Source organism: Furipterus horrens, unplaced genomic scaffold (genome assembly GCF_987537825.1).
Source record: "Furipterus horrens unplaced genomic scaffold, mFurHor1.1.pri manual_scaffold_13, whole genome shotgun sequence".
Classification (NCBI taxonomy): Eukaryota; Metazoa; Chordata; class Mammalia; order Chiroptera; family Furipteridae; genus Furipterus; species Furipterus horrens.
Genome location: NW_028327183.1, coordinates 28,095,558 through 28,114,177, shown reverse-complemented (window position 1 = coordinate 28,114,177; position 18,620 = coordinate 28,095,558). Strand labels below are relative to the sequence as shown.

The window sequence follows — 18,620 nt, the reverse complement described above, 5'->3', positions numbered from 1 at the left end:
GTTACCCCACTGGTATCACCCAGCAACATCCCAGCACACAGCAGGTGCTCATTACATTAACACCAAATGCATGGACTTTCATTTGAGCCTGAAATGTGTTATGAAAGAATGGTGTTACCACATTTATTTTGCTGATGGGTAGAGTGATTGTGTGGTTTGAGCACCAGCCCTGAAACCTGGTTTGCTACTTTTCCTGTCCCTCCCCCACTTCCCCAATGGGCAGAATCAGCAGTGAACCACTGGCCAGAACAACAGAGCACCTGGGCCCCTGAGAGGGCCTGGGAAGCCCACCCTAGCCCACCTGTTTCTTCACCCCAGAGCCCATGGGACAACCTCTGCATCCCCTCCTTCAGGGAGAGCCCAGCACAGAGGCTAGCTCTCTCCTGTGTGCCCAGCGCCTCCCCTCCCCCGCCCCCCAGCCGAAAGGCCCCTTTGAGCCATCACAAGGCCTGTGGATGGAGCCACATGAAAAAACTCATCCTAACTGCAAAATCACAGATAGCCCCTTTGGCCCAGCTATGCCTCTTCTGGGATGCAGCCCAAGGAAATATTAGAATGCGAGAAACGCTTCAGGCGTGAAAAACGTGCATTGTTTGGAGTAGTGGGCGAGTGGGAACATTCTGAGTGGCCACAATAAACAAATGGTGTAGGAGCTGGAAGCTGCACCATCTTTGAAATCTCCAGGTTTGCCAGAGGAAGAGAAACGTAAATGTTTATGACAAGCCAGGGGAAGGATGAACAAGATGGGAATGTGGGTGGGTGGTCAGTGGGGGGCCAAGGACGGGAAGAATAGCCTTGAGTGGCAACCCTGCCTAGCCTGGAGCTCACCTGGAACGTCACAGTCTAGTTATTTGTCTTTAATTCCTTGTTTGTTGGCTGTTTTATATCAAACTGTGAGCGCCAACCAACAAGGCAGGGCCATGTCTGCATGGATGCTGCTGTCAAAGTCTGGCTGAGTCTGGCCATGGGAGGTGCTCACTGGGGGGACATCCCAGGGAGGCCGTGGGTCCCCAGGGAACTGGGGGTTGACCCCCAAGCCTTCTCATGCACATGCGGAGGGAGGGAGGGAGAGAGGAGGGGGTGTGAGGGCAACTGCAGCAGGGCGGGGTGGGGAGGGCTGCCCCTTGGACTTCACAGTTCACTTCTCCCAGTTGGTGGTTTGCGTAAGCTGTTCCGTGAAGCCATTTCCTACCTCGGTAACACAGGTTGTTCCTGCAGCCACCTCCGTAGCTGGGCGGGCACTCAGAGCAGGGCCGGCCGGTTTTGTACGGGGCCTCTCCAATCCAGTTCCCCCTGAAGACAGAGCAGAAACACTGTCAGGAGGGGCCACCACACAAGGGCCCCAGTCGTGCCTTCTCTGGCCCCATCAGGGCTGCACATGGCCACGGAGGGTGGAAGTTTGGTGTGTCCTGTAAAGGAAAGAGGAGCCGCCCTGGGCCCCTCCCTAGCACAGAGTCTAAAGAATTCTAGGAGAACCCCACTGAGGGCTACATGTCCCCCCATCACTTCAACGTGTGTGCCAACACCCCACTGGCCCCACATAGCTCCCCTCACACAACTCTGAATACTGTCCACCCCCTACCTGGCCCCCATGCCTTTGGACTGGCAGGCTTCCATGATCCCCCTTGGAAGCTTTTCCAAGTGAGTAAAAGTCAGTGGGTTCATGAAGTACCTCGTGTTTACCAAGTTTGGACCACATCCCCAGCCCAGGTCACCCCCTCCTTCCAACACCCCAGGAAGGACATGCTGGAATTCAATCCTTTTGCACAGGAAGAAACTGAGGCTCAGAGAGGCTCAGCAACTGGCCTGAGGTCACACCACAAGATTTGAACCCAGGCTGCGGGACTCAGTGCCTCTGACCACACTCTGCTCTTGGGGCTGGGACTAAGGCCCCTCTGAGCATCCCGGGCACCGTCCACCTCTCTCTGAAGTTCCCAGGGCAGGAAAACTGGAGGCTACTCAGTGAGATTTCTCCAGGGGCCAGGTAGCAGGTGATGAGTGGAGTTCCCAAGTCCTCATTGCACCTGGGTCTTTGACAACACAAACTGGAGCTGTTGGTGACCAAGGACCAGTCTCCGTCATTTGTTCTAGAAACTTCCTTCCTGAGGTAATTTTTCAGCTTAATCCATGTTGCCGTCTCCATAGAGGAGGGAAAGAGGAATGGGCCTGCCTTACTGAGAGCCAAACCGAGCCCAGAGAGAGACTCCACCATGGGAATCACTGCTTTGTGCTGAGTCCCAGCCAAACCAGAAAGGGGAGTCCAGGAGCAGTTAGCCAAAAAAAAATTGACATTCAGGTTTCAGCTTTAAGGTATACTTGGGTAATCTTTTTAAAAATCAGAAATGACAAAACAAATTAAAATGGTGATACCTCTGTCTGAGGCCAAACCCTTGTCCCACCTCTACCCCCTTCTCAGTGGTACAGAAAACGAATCATGTGCCCCTGCTGTTGAAGTGACCAGTTATTTGCTCTCATGCCTCCTTGAAAGAAAGAAAAATATGTTTTGCCACTGACTTAGCATATGAAACGCATCTCATCACCCTCTTCTGGGTCTGAAGCTGCTGTCTCTAAAAGTCCCATCTCAATGAGCCTTGAATCAGTGCTGGAGAAATCTTCAACAGTTTATGTACAAAACCGTTCTTAAATTTTACATTATTTGAAACTTGGCTTCTTTGGGGTTGGGGCACCCTGGCCACCCCACCTGGCTGTGAGAACCCTCTACGGTCTGAGCTGGAGTAGGCTGATGGGTAAGTTTCTTTCCTTACGCAGAGCCCCCTTCCTGGTGAGGTTTCTGTGAGGTCTGCTAGGTGCGCATCCTGCAGCTTAGTGGCCTAACATGGACTCTCCTCTGGTGCGGCCGCTTCGGGGGCCGACTGGGAGAAAGAGAAACCACCAGTGCTTTGATACTGAAAATTGACAAATGTGTTTTTAAAATAAAGAACCAGTCCCTCTAAAAGAAGGAAAGAAAGAAAGAAAGAAAGAAAGAAAGAAAGAAAGAAAGAAAGAAAGAAAGAAAGAAAGAAAGAAAGAAAGAAAGAAAGAAAGAAAGAAAGAAGGAAGGAAGGAAGGAAGGAAGGAAAGAAAGAAAGAAAGAGAGAGAGAGAGAGAGAGAGAAAGGAAGGAAGGAAAGAGAAGAAACTTCCTTCTTGGTCGCCCACTGCTTGGCCACCTCCTCCAGCTGAGTGGTGAAGAGCAGACACCCCGGGCTGGATCCCAGCCCTGCCAGCTGGGTAACCCCAACTTCCCCAGCCCTGAGCCCCCTGCTCTGTAATGGTGGGAATGGCATAGGCTGCTGTAAGGATGAGAGGACGGAGTGACTGTGGTCACCCTCAGGACCAGGGTGAAGGTCACACGCTCTAAGCACCTCCTAAAGCAACAAGCTTGTCTGGGTGGTTTTTGACAGCTTCCAGGGAGGCCCGGGAGGGGCGCTGCGAGTGATGGCCGAAAGGCAAACTGCCAAAAACTCCCTCTCTGCATAACCACCTCCAACGGCTCAAAGTAGTGGGGTGGCACCACCCAGGGCTGTGTGGCGTCAGGCTTGGGGTGACAAATGATAGCATCGTGACCATGCCACAGCCCCCACTCAGCTGACCACCTCCACTCGGACATGCAAGGACAACTAGGGGTTCGTGTGGGCCTTTGGAACCACTCCCCCAGACAGACCATGGCCAGGCAGACGGAGGGCCTCAGAGCCTGCTCTGTTGCTGGGTTAGACTCAGCAAGTTTCTTCAAACTATTTGGGCCCCAGATGGATTCATCACTGTCCCAGAGCTGAGATCACCGGCCCATCGAGGGTTCCGTTTTCCCTCAAAGGCAAACTACACCTCTGATGCTCCGGGAATAATAACACTCAAGATTGTTTATGGAGGCCTGGCTGGGGGCCAGACTCAGCACCAACATCCTGTACACAGTCTCTACTCTTCCAATAGCACCATGAAGTAAGTGTCCTCTCCTAATGCACAAGGCCATCAAGGTACAAGAACCTCCACCCTCGTCCAAGAGGATGTGAGCTCAGACACTGCATCAGGGCCTAACCTCTCAGCTGCCACCCGCTGCAAGGTCTGGGATTCAGATGTCTGAAGAAGAGGCCATGGTATACACACAACAATAAAAAATGGCCCATTGAACACACAATACCATAGACAAATCTCATAGGCATGGTGTTGGGAGGAAGATGTTGGGCACATGAGAGCACATCCGTCAGTTCCACTCATATGAGGGTCTAAAACAGACAGACTGGCAGATGCGGAGACATGTCAGAAGAGCAGCCACTTCTGGGGGGTACCCTGGGGCCCTAGAAATATTCTTATTTTGACCTAGGTGGTAGTTCCATGGGTGTATATATACTGTATGGACTAAATTGTGTGTGCCCAAAATTCATATGCTGAAGTCCTAACCCCCCTATGGCTATATGTGGCAACAGGGCCTCTAAGGATGTAACATAGGTTAAATGTGGTCAAAAGGGTGCAGTCCTGGATGAGATTAGCATCTATAAGAATAGACACTAACAAGCTCTCTCTCTCTCTCTTTATCCCCCCATAGAATGCATGCATCAGGAAATACCCTGAGAGGACACAAGGGAAAGACAGCCACCAACAAGCCAGGAGAGAGGCCTCACTAGAAACTGGCCCTGCTGAACCTTGATCTGTGATTTCCAGCTTCCAGAACTGTGACAAATAAATGTCTGTTATTTAAGCGCCCGGTTACTGGTGTTTTGTTACGGCAGCCCAAGAAGACAAATACATGTATATAGGTGTGAAAATTTATCAAGCTGCATACTTTATATTAGTACATTTTACAGTCATAGGTTATTCCTTTTTCAAGAAAAGAAGTGGAGACTAAAGAAGGGAAGGATTGTATTTTTGATAGGGTCTTCTAGTGTATTTTTAAAAGATTTTATTTACTTATTTTTAGAGAGAGAGGAAGGGAGGGAGAAAGAGAGGGAGAGAAACAGCAATGTGCGAGAGATACATCGATCAGTTGCCTCTGTTGCACACCCCCAGCTGGGGACCTGGCCCTCAACCCAGGCCTGTGCCCTGACTAGGAATCAAACCGGCAACCTTTTGGTTCCCAGACCAGCGCTCAATCCACTGAGCCACACCAGCCAGGACTCTAGTGTATTTTTTATATAAAGAGTCAAATTGAATTATTCCTTACTCTCCTCTGCCAGGAATTCCACCATGGTAGACCAGTTTATTACTCTTCTGTGGCTGCATCTCTCCCTATCAGTGACATAATCCTCTTTCCCCTGTGGGCTGCGGAGACCCTGCCGCCACATGCACACCAGATGGTGCGTGGAGAGTTCCATTTTCCTCCGCCTTCATCGCACCTTCTCACAGCCACTCCTGACCCAAACCAAATAAATGAGGTCATCCCCATCTTATTCAGTCACGGAGCAAATGTACCTCAAGGGCCCACAATGCGCAGGGCATGGTGCTGGGATGGCGGCCAGCATGCAAACCGCAGACCGTAAACCAGGCGAGCAGTTCTGCGAGAACCAGCACGTGTTTGTCTGATGAGCAATGGAGGTGAATAAGTAAAGGGATAAGGGATACGCTGACGATGCCAGGCTGGGTAAGGAGGGCGAGGGGCTGTGACACGAACACTTGATGTGGACCCTTCCGAGAGGGGGACACAGAAAGATGCAAAACCTCAGTGTAATGTGAATACCTGCTTTCTAGAGCGCTACCTGCTGCCCATTTCCAGAGAAAAAAATAATAGTGATATCACTATAACAGACCCCACCTGTTGCCCAGTCGACAGCTATTGCTGCTCCTGATCTGTTCAGGCAGTCCCAGAGGAGGCTGCAAAGTCAACTGGGGCAATGCCACGGGCCAAAGCCAAATGGCGCGATCTTGTTTCCCCTTGTCTGCCAGGGGTCTAGTTCTAGCCAATGACATAAGGAGAAGGTGGGCCAGGGGTGAGGAAGACCTAAAAAGAGAGCTCTTTTCTGCTGTTCTTCCTTCTGCTTGGGGAGACATGATGCACAGTGCTTGGCAGCCCTATTGAGCCATGAGGAGAGAATAGTACAACAGGAAGACAAAAGGAGCCTGAGTGCTGGTTGAACTGCCGATCTATCAAGCTCACCCGGATGCATCAACCTCTAGACTCTTTGCTGTATGAAATAATGAAGAGATTCACTGTTTCAGACAGTTTTAGTTGGACCCTCCACAGCTGGTAAAAGCATCCCAACGCATACAACCACGGCAACTTATTCTTACTTTGGAGAGTAATTGCAGACAAGGTAGACCGCATTCTCCCAGACGTCTCCCCAGACGTTCATCCTCCGGCAGGTGTGTACAGCACAGCCAACCTTGTTGGTGGTGGCCCACACTATCTGAAAAGACAGCATCCATGCATCAGAACTCAAGGAGCAAGGCACACCAGGGTGACATAATCTGGCCTGGATCTGTAGGCTGCTGGTGTTAAAGGAGTATGTGGTGAAGGGATGAAGGGCCAGAGTTCCCCTCAACCCACAGAAGACCTATACATTTGTTTAAGAAGAAAAAACTGAACAAACAAACCACACACAAGGAAGATGCCCCAACATGTAAAAGTGCCAAAGAAGTTTCTAGAGCTTAGTCTCAGTGTTCTAGCTGTGAATCAGTCACAAACCGCTTGATCCACCAGCTATACTTCGAATAGCATGAAATTAAAGAAAAACATTAAGGCAATGACAGCAGAGGTTCTCCTACGGGGCAACAATGCTGCAGGGCCAGGGAGTGACTGGGTTTGGAGATGCTGGACTGAGTTCAAGGCCCGTTCCTCCAGTGTTACCTGTGTGTAGTGGGTGCACATGGTCCCAGAACACCTCTCCGGACACCAGGGGTTGCACTCATGGGGATAGGGGTAGGTGTAGTCCTTCACCTCGTCATACCAGGACTGCACGTGGAACCCGGGAGAGCGATACCTGTGGGGACAGACCAGCTCCTTATGTTCTAGCCACCACGCTCCCAACAGCAGAGACCACAACTGGTAACACCACGACCCAGGGGCTAGATTGGAGGGGGGGCTCCTTCAGGGACAATAGCCTCCAACCCCATCTAGCACCTGCTAAAAACACTTACAAGCCAAATTGGCGAGGAGCTTACCTGGGCATCCTTGGAGTCCTGTTGGGTTCCAGGAGTGTCCCTCAGGTGGCCTACATGCCACCTGTGTGTTCAAGAAACTTTTACCTGATCCCCAATGAGTTATTTTTTATGTTAACAATTATATGTTTGTTTTCATGTACATTTGGGAAAATATAAGCAGCCTATGAACTCCATATTTCAAAGGTATTATTACTTAAGACAAAACTTGATTTAAGACATGAATCCATTTAAAGTCAATGTAGAAAAGAATACTGAGTACTGTAAATAATTGAACAAGTGATGCACAGATGGGACACACCACCGTGGCAGGGGAGGGTCTGGAAGCTGGGGAATAGCTGGCTATGGGGGGCCAGGCAGATGGGCCCCCATCATCCACCAATGGGCGGTCATGACTGGCTTTGTTCCTAGGCTGCCTGGGCGGGGGGACCCAAGAACTCAAATGCAAGGCAGAAAACTCATTCAGGGCACAGAAACCTGTAGGTACGCAGAGCTCTGCAGTCAGGTATGCAAACCCTTTTGAAAACTTCCTATTTAGGATTTCTTACTGAGCCACCCTGGCCCCAATGGAGAGGAGGGCCCAGAGTCATCATTGTTGGTGGCCCCTGCCCTGCCCTTTGGCCGCATCCATCAGGCTGGCACTGGTTATTTTCTTAGGGAAGAAAATAAACTGGATGCAAATCCCAGGTTGCCAGTTAGTGTAAACAAAGCGGTTTCAATAAAAAGAAAGGAGGCGAGGGGGACCGGCCATTTCTAAGAGCACTGTGGTAAGATGGGCACTTAGAGGTCTTGTAACAATTACTGTCAGAGCCCAGAGCGAATGGCAGTGGTAAGTGATGTGGCCTGGGAAACAGCCTGTTTTGCTGGAACCAGCTTAGGGAAAGTAACGCACAGCCACCGAGCTCCAGAGCAAAAGGACACCCACTGCCCCATCCATCCCCAGAGCCTCAGGCCAGGCGGGTGCCACAGGGGCCTCGCAAATGGGGGGCTCTTTGGGGAAACAAGTTAGTGTTTTCACCCAGAAGGGGAAAACTTGGTGTCCCATCCATGCCACTCCTCAGAGTCATCCTAATAAAATAATTCAACCTAGTCAACAACAACCAAAACAGCAAGTTACAAGAGTGGAATGGCTACATTTTGGTCTGTCTACTTGATGTCCCATACGCAGCCTTTATGAGATGATGGCCATGATGACTACATAATAGAAAAATTGTCTGGTATTGTATGGGAAGGAAAAAAAAGTGAATTAAAAGCTGTCTTGGCCACAGTTACAACTGTGTAAAAATATGCCGGCCTACAGCCAAATGCTACACAGGAGCCCAGAAAATGAAAGGAGTGGAACCAGGGCAGTGGGATGATGGATTTCTTCCCCCGTAGACATTTTCATTTCATTCTATCCTAGACTGATTTTATAAAAAGCAGAATTCACTGGAGGAAAAAATACTGTATTATTTGCTTCCATGAAGTCATGTCTCTCTAGATCCATCATGATACCTGCCCAGGTTTTGTCCTGAAAAGGAACTGCCCTCAAGGGTCTGTAGCTGCTCGTGGCAAAATTCCACTCCAGAACTTGAAGAGCTAGGAAATAAGTGGGTTGGAGTCAAGCAAACCCTGACCTGATATTTCAAGTTCAGTCCAACTTTTCGATGAATAGGACAGAATGAAAGTGAACTCTGAGACCCTGGCAACCGCTGGGTCCAGATTCAGAGGACTTGTGGGCACAGTAAGTCTCAACTGGTCAAAAGGCACCTTCTCTACTTCCTCTTGAACCAGCCCCCAGTCTGGAGGGGAATGTCAGCCAGGCTGGCTGTATGCATGTGTGGCCCAGTTGACTTTGGGGAAGGCCAGGGAATGACGTTTAACTGACCATTGTCAAGTGCCTCCTATGGGCAAGGGGACAAAGGTGCTGCTAGGCCAGGAGGCCTCAGAGGTTCAGGGGTGTGAGTGAGCCCCTCCATGGCCAGACAAGAAAGGGAAGTGAGGGCCAGCTGCCCATGAGGTAGGACCTGGCTGCACCTTAAAAGAATGAGCAGAACCCAGATATGCTGGGATGGAGAAGAGAATACTGACTTGCCACTATAGGAGCAAACGTTCCCATCTCTCCAGCTTGCCCAGCCAGCTCCTTCCTGGCCAGCTGCAACTCACTCAAGAGCCCTTTCAAGGAGCTAGAATGGAAAACTCACAGACTAGAAACCCTGAGTCCAATGATCAGTGTCTGAAGTCAGCCACCAGGCTCATGTCCATTTGCCAATTACTCAGAAGTGTTCTTGGGCACAGAGCCTCAGTTTCCCCACCGGTGAATGACATGGGAGCTCTCTCTCTTAGTGGATGATCAGGAAGGCTAAATGTGATAATGGACAGCAAGCACCAAGCCTGGCACATGGTAGGTACTCAGTCCTGCTGGCCGGTTCACAAGTAAGGGAGGAACCACGGCAGCTCTTACCTGCCCCAGTGCACAGCCAGGTTCTGCCCAATGGACACCAGCAAACTGGTGGGCCCATGCTCCCAGATGCACTCATGGGCCCACGCCGCCGCCGACCTTGCCAGCTCTTCATCCCAGGTCTGCAGGGGGAGGAGAACAAGCACCTTCAGAGTCCGGGATGGGCGTAAGAACCAAAAGTGCTGTTGCCTCCCACTATGGCTCCAGGTAAACCCAGGAGCTGTTTCAGCTTCTGTAGCATTAGGTTGTGTGCGTATCTTGTTTGAGTTCCTAACTCAGCAAGTGAGAAGTGGCAGGTCAGCAATGAACTCAGAGGAGCCTGGCTCCAAGGCTGCCCTCAGAGCTCCTGCTCCACCTCTAACTTGCCCATGACCTTGGGGGAGCCCCTGTCCTCTCAGCCTCAGTCTTCTCACTGGTGAGATGGGAGAATAAACATGTCCTGAAGGTGGATGGTGGTGACAGTTACACACTAATGTGAATGTACTTAATGCTACTGGACTACATATTTAAAAATGGTTAAGATGGTAAATTTTGTATTATGTGTATTTTAACTTTTTTTTTTTTTAAGTAGCAAGAAATACTTTCAACTTGACCAGCCCTGCTCCCCTCTGGCATCATGCCCACCCTAAATCAGGGGGGCTGGGGCAGGGGGCGGGGCCAAAGAATCTGAAGACAGACTCCGCAGCCGGTCCTGCCTCCCAGCTGGCCCAGGGAACACACAGAACTCCTCAGGAGAGAACACAGAGAGAGAACAAAGCAAGCAGGGTCATTTCTCTTCAGCAGAGGAACAGATGCCAAGCGGCCCGCCGAGCTGACTGCAAACCAGCTGCTGCGACGCCTCCTCCCAGAGTCATCGGGCAGATGCTCCAGCTCATGGGCAGGCGGGGGCCGTCCCTTCCCCTGGGGAGCCCCATCCCCTGGCACACAGTAGGTGCCCACTGAAAGGCTGTCTGGGTAGAGCCCTGGGACACGTCCAGGAATAGGAGGCTGGTTAACCCAACCATGAGACCCCAGGGTGGAGTCATGAAGCTGCCTGCTTCCCTCTCCTCCTCCTGCCCTGCTGCGTATTTCCAGCCAAGATAACCAAGCCTCCTCAACATCCCAAGGCAGGTCCTGCCCTAGGGGAGAGCAACTGAGAACCTGCTTTATACCCCTGACCCATCCCCCATAGCTGGCACGCTCAGACTCATCCCTCGCCAACAGCACCCACCTTTGGTGCCCACCAAGCCCTGGGCTACTTCTGCTTGGGATCTCTCTCCAATGACCAAGCAAAGCCTGAATGGGGTGGGGTCAACCCTCAGCCAGTGGGACAGGCCTGGGGATAAATGCACCCACCTCCCGCCTTCAGGAGGGTGAGTTGCCTGCTGCTCCCTTTACCCAGCAGATCCTCACAGATCCCGACCCTGTAATGAGACCCCCATAGTGCACTCTGAAATTGGACTTCCTCCTTGCCATCTCCCGGACTCATGGATCGCTCTCCCATATAGACTACCTGCGCCACATCAGCGATTCACTCGTCTCCAAGCCAGGGAAAGGCGGGCAGTCGGGACGAGGGCAGCATGCACATGCACCAAGACCCCTCTGGGAGCAGCCAGCTAAGGCCCTTCCCAGTGTCCAGAGAGGCAGGGCAGAGCCTGGGCAGGCGCCAACCCCACCCTGAGGGTCACTAGCTCTCAGAAGCTCACTATTTATTCTGTGCCATAGTTCAAGAGCACTGTGAACCTTGCCTGCCATTGGTCTGAGTCCATAACATTTCTTACAGCTCAGAGGGGAGGGGAGCAGAAAGGGCGAAGATCGAGTTGGGGAGAGAAAGACAGGCCAGGCAAGATCTCTGGCGGGAAGGGACGATAAGGCTTTTGAAATTTTGGCTGGAGATATGCAGACCTGATGTCTGGTCTGCAACCGGGCACAACCAGACAAGAACCCAGATCTCCCCTCTGTCCATTTGAGGCTGAGCATCCTCATCCTGACTCACCCTTGCCTCCCACCCTCCTCTAGGCTCCAGCTATGCCTGCTACCTAGTAGGGCCTCAAAACAATGTTCCTCAAACGAAAGGGTGCAGGGCTGGCAGTCACGGGTCTGGCTGTGTGGTGAGCTGTTTACAACTGACACTTTGATCAGCGTCCCTGCCACGGCAGTGTTACATGTCTTGACTGTCATGCAGAATCATGCATGCATAAGTAAATGACTGCGTGCACGCATGATGAAGCCCAGTCCCCCAGCTCAGGCCAGCCCTCCCTGACCTCTTCCAGTCCCCACCTGCCCCCTCACCTCCCACTTAGCCTGTGTGTTCCCCGCTGAATACTCGCCCTCCAACTAGTCCGTGTCCCTCTGAAGGAAAGACACAGGTGGACATTCTTTACCCCTCGGAGGGACGACTAGAGGCAGGGGAAGGGAAAGAACAGGGCAGTGAGATGCACTGGGGAGAGCATCTGTGATAGCATGCCAGGTTCTGGCCTTGCTGGCTGTGCAAATTCGGGCAAGTGTCTTCAGCTCTCTGTGCCTTTGTGTCCCTATCTCTAAATGGGATAATGGTGCCTGCTGGAATAGGATTTGGGGGAAGGATGGATGAAAGTAGACATCAAGCCTCCAGGTGGGGTGCAAGGTAGTTGTTGGTAAGCAGTACCGACATTAACTTTCTCAAGCACCAAACTATGTGTCAGGGGCAGGAAAGATGGGGAAGGAGTATGTTTCCAAAGCCACAAGGAAATCTACCCTAATTTTCTACAACTTGAACCCTAAAAAGGTCTCCATAAGCTGCTCCATGCATTTTGAAAGGATGCCTGTTCTTCCTCCTAAAATTAGCACAGCCCCTTTGGAATAAATGCCTGAATAACTTCCCTGAGGGAAAAAAGGAATGTTTTGTAGCACGGCCCGTGGGGCTCTGCCCAGACTGGTGGTGACCCGTTCATCTGCCCTAAGCTGGTGATGGGCCACCCAGTGTGGGCAAGGACAGGGACAGTGAGGGCTCAGAGACATGTGGGACGGTCCCCAGCCATGAGCACTACCAATGTCAGGGCGCAGGACAACATGAAAAGTGACAGCTGAGTCCAGGGGACAGAGAGGAGTGTGGCCTGGGCTCCAGCCTGTGGGGGGGCTGGACAAGGAAAGTGACAGCAGGAAAGAGCTCTTGGGGAGGGAGGCAGCGGGGCTGTCCACACGCGGTGTCACCAGAGGACACCCAGCACACCTCTCTGGCAAAGGGGAGGGAAGGAAACAAGTCACAGGAACCATGACAGGACAGGATTCTCAGTGTGGAAACTGAGGCTCAGCCTGGCTGCTGTCCAGGTCACACAGCTAGGAGGCGGCACAGCACAGCCCCAAGACCCTCCCCCTCCCACTTCCAGAGGACTCAGTGGAAGGTTCAGCACAGGTTCATAGGCTCAGCTCCAGAGAAGTGACACGAGGAGCTGGCCACGAGGCAGCCTCTGCTGGGGAACTCACGGGTGCTGTTTTGGTGGGGGGCCAAGAACAGAGGCAAGGGACCCTCTATCGCACAAGACCCCAAGCCTGCCATACACCCAGTGACTGGGGACAGAACAGACAGAGCACAGGCCTCCCGCCCCCGGGGCAGGGTGCCGGCACTCACCATATACTCCATGTTGGAGGCAGGGGGGTGCACCTGGCCCCGCAGTTTGTTGTGAAGCATGAGGATCTCCTCCTGGTCCGACCTGGGGATGGCCCTGCGGACCCGGGAATGGGGCTCGTCCTGCCGGTACTTGCTCAGCAGCTTCTCTAAGTGTGTGACGTTGGGCAGGAAAAAGCCTTGGGCCCCACAGACCAGCAGAAACAGCCCCAAGGCGATGAGGCCGTTCAGGACACAGCTCATGGCTCCTCTCTGGCAGCAAGAATGGGGGTGACAGGGCAGCCTGGGCTCCTGGGGTGGAGCTGGGTGCTCGAGAACTCTGAAAGGAAGCAGACAGCAGAGGGAGAAAACATCAGCTCCAGTGTCAGCCTGAGCAGTGAATGAGGTAGGCAGCATTCTCCCCACTTTGCAGATGTGGAAACTGAGGCTCCCAGGAGCCAAGTAACCGAAGTCCCACAGACAGGAAGTGGTGGGGCTGGATTCACGCAAAGGGTTTCCAGTGAGGCAAGCTGGCCAGACTCTACATAGGACGCCCTGGCACAGTGGCTGCTGGACCCGAGTTCTCTCGTCACCATCTTCTGCAACGTTGGGTCAGTATTTCTACTCATTCAGGACTCAGGTGGGTCTGTGGCCTGAGTTAAGTTCTGTCTCCTGCTCCCCAAGGAGACTGATGAGGTCATTTCACATCACCAATGGATTTGCCCTGAACCAACATTAGCAGCAAATTTCCTGGTCCTTGTGAAATAAGACTCAGTTTACCTAACGTGGTTAACAGGCATCCCCAGACCCATCACTGCACAAGGCTCCTCTTGTCTCCGCCCTTTTACTGGCACCACCCACACAGTCGTGACACACTCCAACATGTCACCCAGCCCCAGCCAGACACCCAGCTGCATGCTCTGCTGAGCAACAAGTCATCTGTGGCTTGATCCTCGGAGAAAGTGACAGTGGAAAGAGGGAGGACCTCCAAGGAGTACTGTGTACCCCGGTTTCACCCTCGAACCTGCCTGGCAAACCCACTCAACAAGTAAGCACGTGGCCTCCCTTCACCAGCTCTGTCTGACGATGAGCCTATTCCAGACACTGGCAGGTGTTACCCTTTCGGCTACTCAGTTAGTGATTCGCATGGGTCATCAGACCCAACGAACACATAAAATGGTTACTTACTATTGGTTGACAAAACCAACAGCAATGAGAGGGGACAAAAGAGGCCGACCTGGGACTCCCAGACCTTTGCGGTCTCATCTTGGAGCTGCACTTCCCAAAGTGTGTTCCTGGAACCTCAGTTCTGACACATGGGATTCATCCCCTCAGAGATCCACGGTGCCGACTACCTGGAGGAAAGAAAGCTCTCTCACTTCTCTTACCTGTCAAGGATCTTGATAGCCCTTCCTTGCCTTTGATCTACAAGTCCTTTCCCCAAATAATCCTCTTCCTAAACTCTCTTCCCTGGCACTCATATGAGGAAGAGCTGCGCTAGTCTTCAAATACGCCTACTAACGTTAAAATTCCAAGGGCCAACATTAGGTGAATTTTCGCTGTGCCTTTTATTCCTTCTAAAACTTCTTCCTGGGTACCTATGTGGGCTGGTCACTTCATTCACGTCATTTCCAATCCCAAGACAACCCAGGACATCGGTCTGCCATCACTCCCATTTTACAGATGTGAAAGCTGAGGCCTAGCGTGGTGGCACCACAAGCCCAAGGCTGCTGTACTGTCAGTGCAGGTGCTGAGACTTGAACCCTGGTGTGATGACTCTGAGGGGTGTCACCTCCACTAACGGGCCACCGACTGTAGTCCCCCTCCTGGCTACCACCTGGTCCAAAAAGATAAGGCAGGCTTGAGTGTGTTCATAATGTCTCTCACCTCTGCTTTACTCCCACGGGAGTCGGTCAGTCACCCGATGACCTTGACTGGGCACCGATTTTGTGTTTAGACGCTGGGGAGACAGGTGAGAAAAGCCACAGCCCCCACCCAGTGGGACAGGGATGACTTAAGACACCACAGGGAGCTGGAGGAGGGGGCGGGCTCCCTGGGTGGGAAGGGTGACAGCGTTGCCTCCATGCTGACCCACTTAGAACCCTGAGAGGCTCAATCCTTTCCACAAAGCTTCTCTGGTCTTCACCCACATTAGTGATAACCTGGTGCTTGCCAATCAAGCTGGCTGGGACCAGAAGATGGCAGCCAAGAAGGACAGCCTCAGGGGCAAGACGCAGAGTGCAGTAGGGAGCTGCCAGAATGAGCAGAAGCAGAATCCCAGGGGGCAGAGCAGGCTGAGGAGTTATGGGAAAGAGGCAGTTCCCATCTCCAACCCTGGAAACTCTACAGGGTCCTGACGGAGTCTGCGCTTCAAATAAAAATAACCGCCATCCAGAGGGGAGCCGAAGCTCTCTTTGGTGTGAATCGCATGTGGCCTCCCTCCCATGGAGTTCCCTTTGGGGCAGAGCCCCGGGGACTGCGGGGAGGACTTCTGCGTGCTCACTCGCCCCACTGGGAATCCAACTAGTAATGTAGAAGCCCTCAGAGTCCCTGATTTCTCTCTCAGGTTAGTCATACCACCATATATGAACATTTCCCAGCTGCAGAAGGCCAGGCTGAAAGAGATGCCAAGACACAGTGACGCTGGCTTGAGATTTGAGATGCAGTGAACGAGGACTGACATCACAAAATGTCCACTCCGGCATCACGACAACACTCAATTTGCTTTACTCTATGCTAAAGCAGCTGGAGGGGCAGGGCACCAGCAAACGTGAAACATGAACTGCTTACATAACCCAACTGTGATTCAGCTAAACCAAAACCTGGGTTTGCTTTAAACTGCCAGTGGGCACAACTCAAATAGCTATCAGTAGGGATAATAAATAAATAAATTGTGGAGTAGTCATGAGTTCGAATATTATACAGCAGCTAAAAGGAATGAACTAGAGCTATGTGGTTATCAACACAAAACTCAAATACCATGTTGGGTTAAAAAAGCAAGTTGTAGAATATTATGCTGATTTTACTATTTGCATAAATTTAAAAAATATAAATGAAATTTTGTATATTTTTGGATATATATGTATATGTACATACAATATCTATATGTTATATACATTTATTACACGCACATACATATTCACATGTCTGCATGCTTGTGTTTGTATACCTGTGTGTGTGTGTGTTTGTATGGTAAGTCCAGGACTGAAATCAGAACAAGATCATGGTGGTAGCTGACTCCAGGGTGAGGGCAATGGAACTGGGGAGGAGTATATGAAGAACTTCATCTTTATCTTCAATATGTTATTTCTACTTTAAAATCTCAAGCAAATATGGAAGTGTCAACTTCTGTTCAGTTTAGGTAGGTAGACAGGCTTAGTTGGCAGAAATGGCAAAGTTGTAACCAAGGAGGGCGTCCTCCAAGACTGGGCCTAGGGGATGAACACATCCTGTCCTTTGGACTTGTCCACTTTAAAACAAAGCAAAATGCCGAGGTGTGAAAGGACAATGAAACAGCTGCGGGTCCCAAGTGCATCCTTCTGGCATGTTTCCCTGAACATGTGTGACCTTATTCCAAAGTGAAGCCCCCTTCACTTTGAATATGAAAGGGGCCCCACACTCCAGGGCCTATAGACTCCTTCCCTGGAAGTTTCCAAGGAGAGCTGATAAAGCCTTAGGAGGAGTTTTAGAGTTGGGAGAACCATAGGGTTTCCTGGAAACTTCCCACTGGAAGAAAACACAGTGAAAGGAGAGAAGAGAATTTCTTTAAGCCTTCTCTGCTCTGCGCCAGTCGCTGGCCTGGGAAGCACAGACTCGCCCTTGGTCGTGCCATTTGTGGTACCACACTGGGCGGCATGCACAATATACTGTTAGGTCTGAAAGTGAGTTGGCCTGACTAGAGCTCAGGGTGCCTGGGGGTCCATGCTGGAGAGAGGCAAGGCCCAGAGCTTGATGCTCCTGCTAAGTTTAGGCAGCAGGAGAACACTGAAGATTTAAGCAGAATCACAGCAATAACAGGGCTTGCGTCTCCCTCACGTCTGCATTCCCAGAGCCCAGTGTGGTACTGGCACAGAGTTCTGGGCTGGCTTGTGTCTCTCCTAAATTCATATGTGGAAGCCGCAACCCCTAGCATCTCAGAACGTGACAGTATTTGCAGATCGGACCTTTAAGGGTATGATTAAGTTAAACGAGGTCACTGGGGTGGGCCTCAATCTGATACAGCTGGTGTCCTTATAGAAGAGGAGATCAGGAGGCAGACACACAGAGGGAAGACCACGTGAGGACACAGGGAGAAGATGGCTGTCTCCAAGCTGAGGAGAGAGGCCTCGGAAGGAACCAGCCCTGCCCACACCCGGATCTCAGACTTCCAGCCTCCAATCTGTGAGGCAGTAAGCGTTCTTCAGGCCACCCAGTCTGTGGCCCTTGCTTATGGCAGCCCTACCAAACTGATAAGTGCATCAGATCAGTGAGTGAACAGGATCATGTTTCAAACATCCCGCCGGGCACTATATGGAAGGAGGCAAGGTGGAAATAGAGAGGCAAATTAGGAGGCTGAGGCAAGGATCCAGCTGGAACCTGGCAGTGACAGTCAGCGCTCTGTCAAAGCAACAAGCCCACTGGCCGAGGCCCACTTCACGAGCAATGCCAGCACCCCTGGCCTGTTCCAACCATTCAGCCTCTGCTGCCCAAACACTCAATCAGAACTTAGGGCCAAAGCTTCGGTCCCTTTTCCATTTACAATTTTTTTGAAAAACCGACTTTGTACAAATGAGACATACACACTGTCCAAGGCTGCCTGGAGCTTTCCAATGACAAGTACGTGCTCCCCCAAGGGTGGCTGGCAGGGAGCTTATACTGTGGGAGACCTACTCCGTGCCAGTTGTTGCATTTCTCAATTCACCTCCCAATGACCCAGAGGTTTGGGTACCATTATTCCATTTTACAGATGAGGAGACTGACGCCTCTGTTGTTTAAGAAACCCACCCAAGGTTCCACCCAGGGCTGGAATACAGCTTCATCTGACCTCAGAGCCCTTTCTTACTGCCACCCCATGGATTTCCTGTCACTACCCATGCAGGGGAGGGGCCCCCACCAACAACCCCATCTCCCTCTGCAATCTTCTTTGCCCTCCTCTGCCTCCTGGTAAGACTGCTGGGCTCAGTGGAGCTGAGGCACTGGCCCCCTGGGGTCAGATCATGGCTCTGTAGATGAGAAGACACCAATGTTGTCACCCCTAGACGACTGAAACCTTTACATCATGGTGACATTTCACTAAAACACACCCCTGTTATTCGGCTTGACATCCCTCCAACCTCCATCTGCTAATGGGCCTTTGACTCAACTGTGACCAGCTGACCTCTGATCCCTGACATCAATGGGTGCTCTCTGTGGAGCATTCTCTAGCTACTAGGGTTCCCACTGTTTTCCCAACATCCTGGAGGAGCTCACACAGTGAGGCCCATACTCTTTGGCTCTGTACTCCTGTCCCCCAATTCTCCTAGGGTTGCCACAGTGGCTTGAGGGCAGG

General features: G+C 51.6%; 1 protein-coding gene across 1 annotated transcript in view; it reads right to left on the bottom strand.

Annotated features, from left to right (window-relative positions):
- The window catches only part of CRISPLD2 (cysteine rich secretory protein LCCL domain containing 2), a 62,982-nt gene that overhangs the window by 31,154 nt on the left and 13,208 nt on the right, over positions 1 to 18,620 (bottom strand). Inside the window, exons 2-6 of the mRNA XM_090259846.1 lie at positions 13,118 to 13,433; positions 9,532 to 9,650; positions 6,778 to 6,910; positions 6,222 to 6,337; positions 1,193 to 1,293 (exon numbers count right to left, since the gene is read on the bottom strand). Coding sequence (XP_090115972.1) covers positions 1,193 to 1,293; positions 6,222 to 6,337; positions 6,778 to 6,910; positions 9,532 to 9,650; positions 13,118 to 13,357 — 709 coding nt within the window. The 5' untranslated portion in view covers positions 13,358 to 13,433. The remainder of the gene's footprint in view (positions 1 to 1,192; positions 1,294 to 6,221; positions 6,338 to 6,777; positions 6,911 to 9,531; positions 9,651 to 13,117; positions 13,434 to 18,620) is intronic.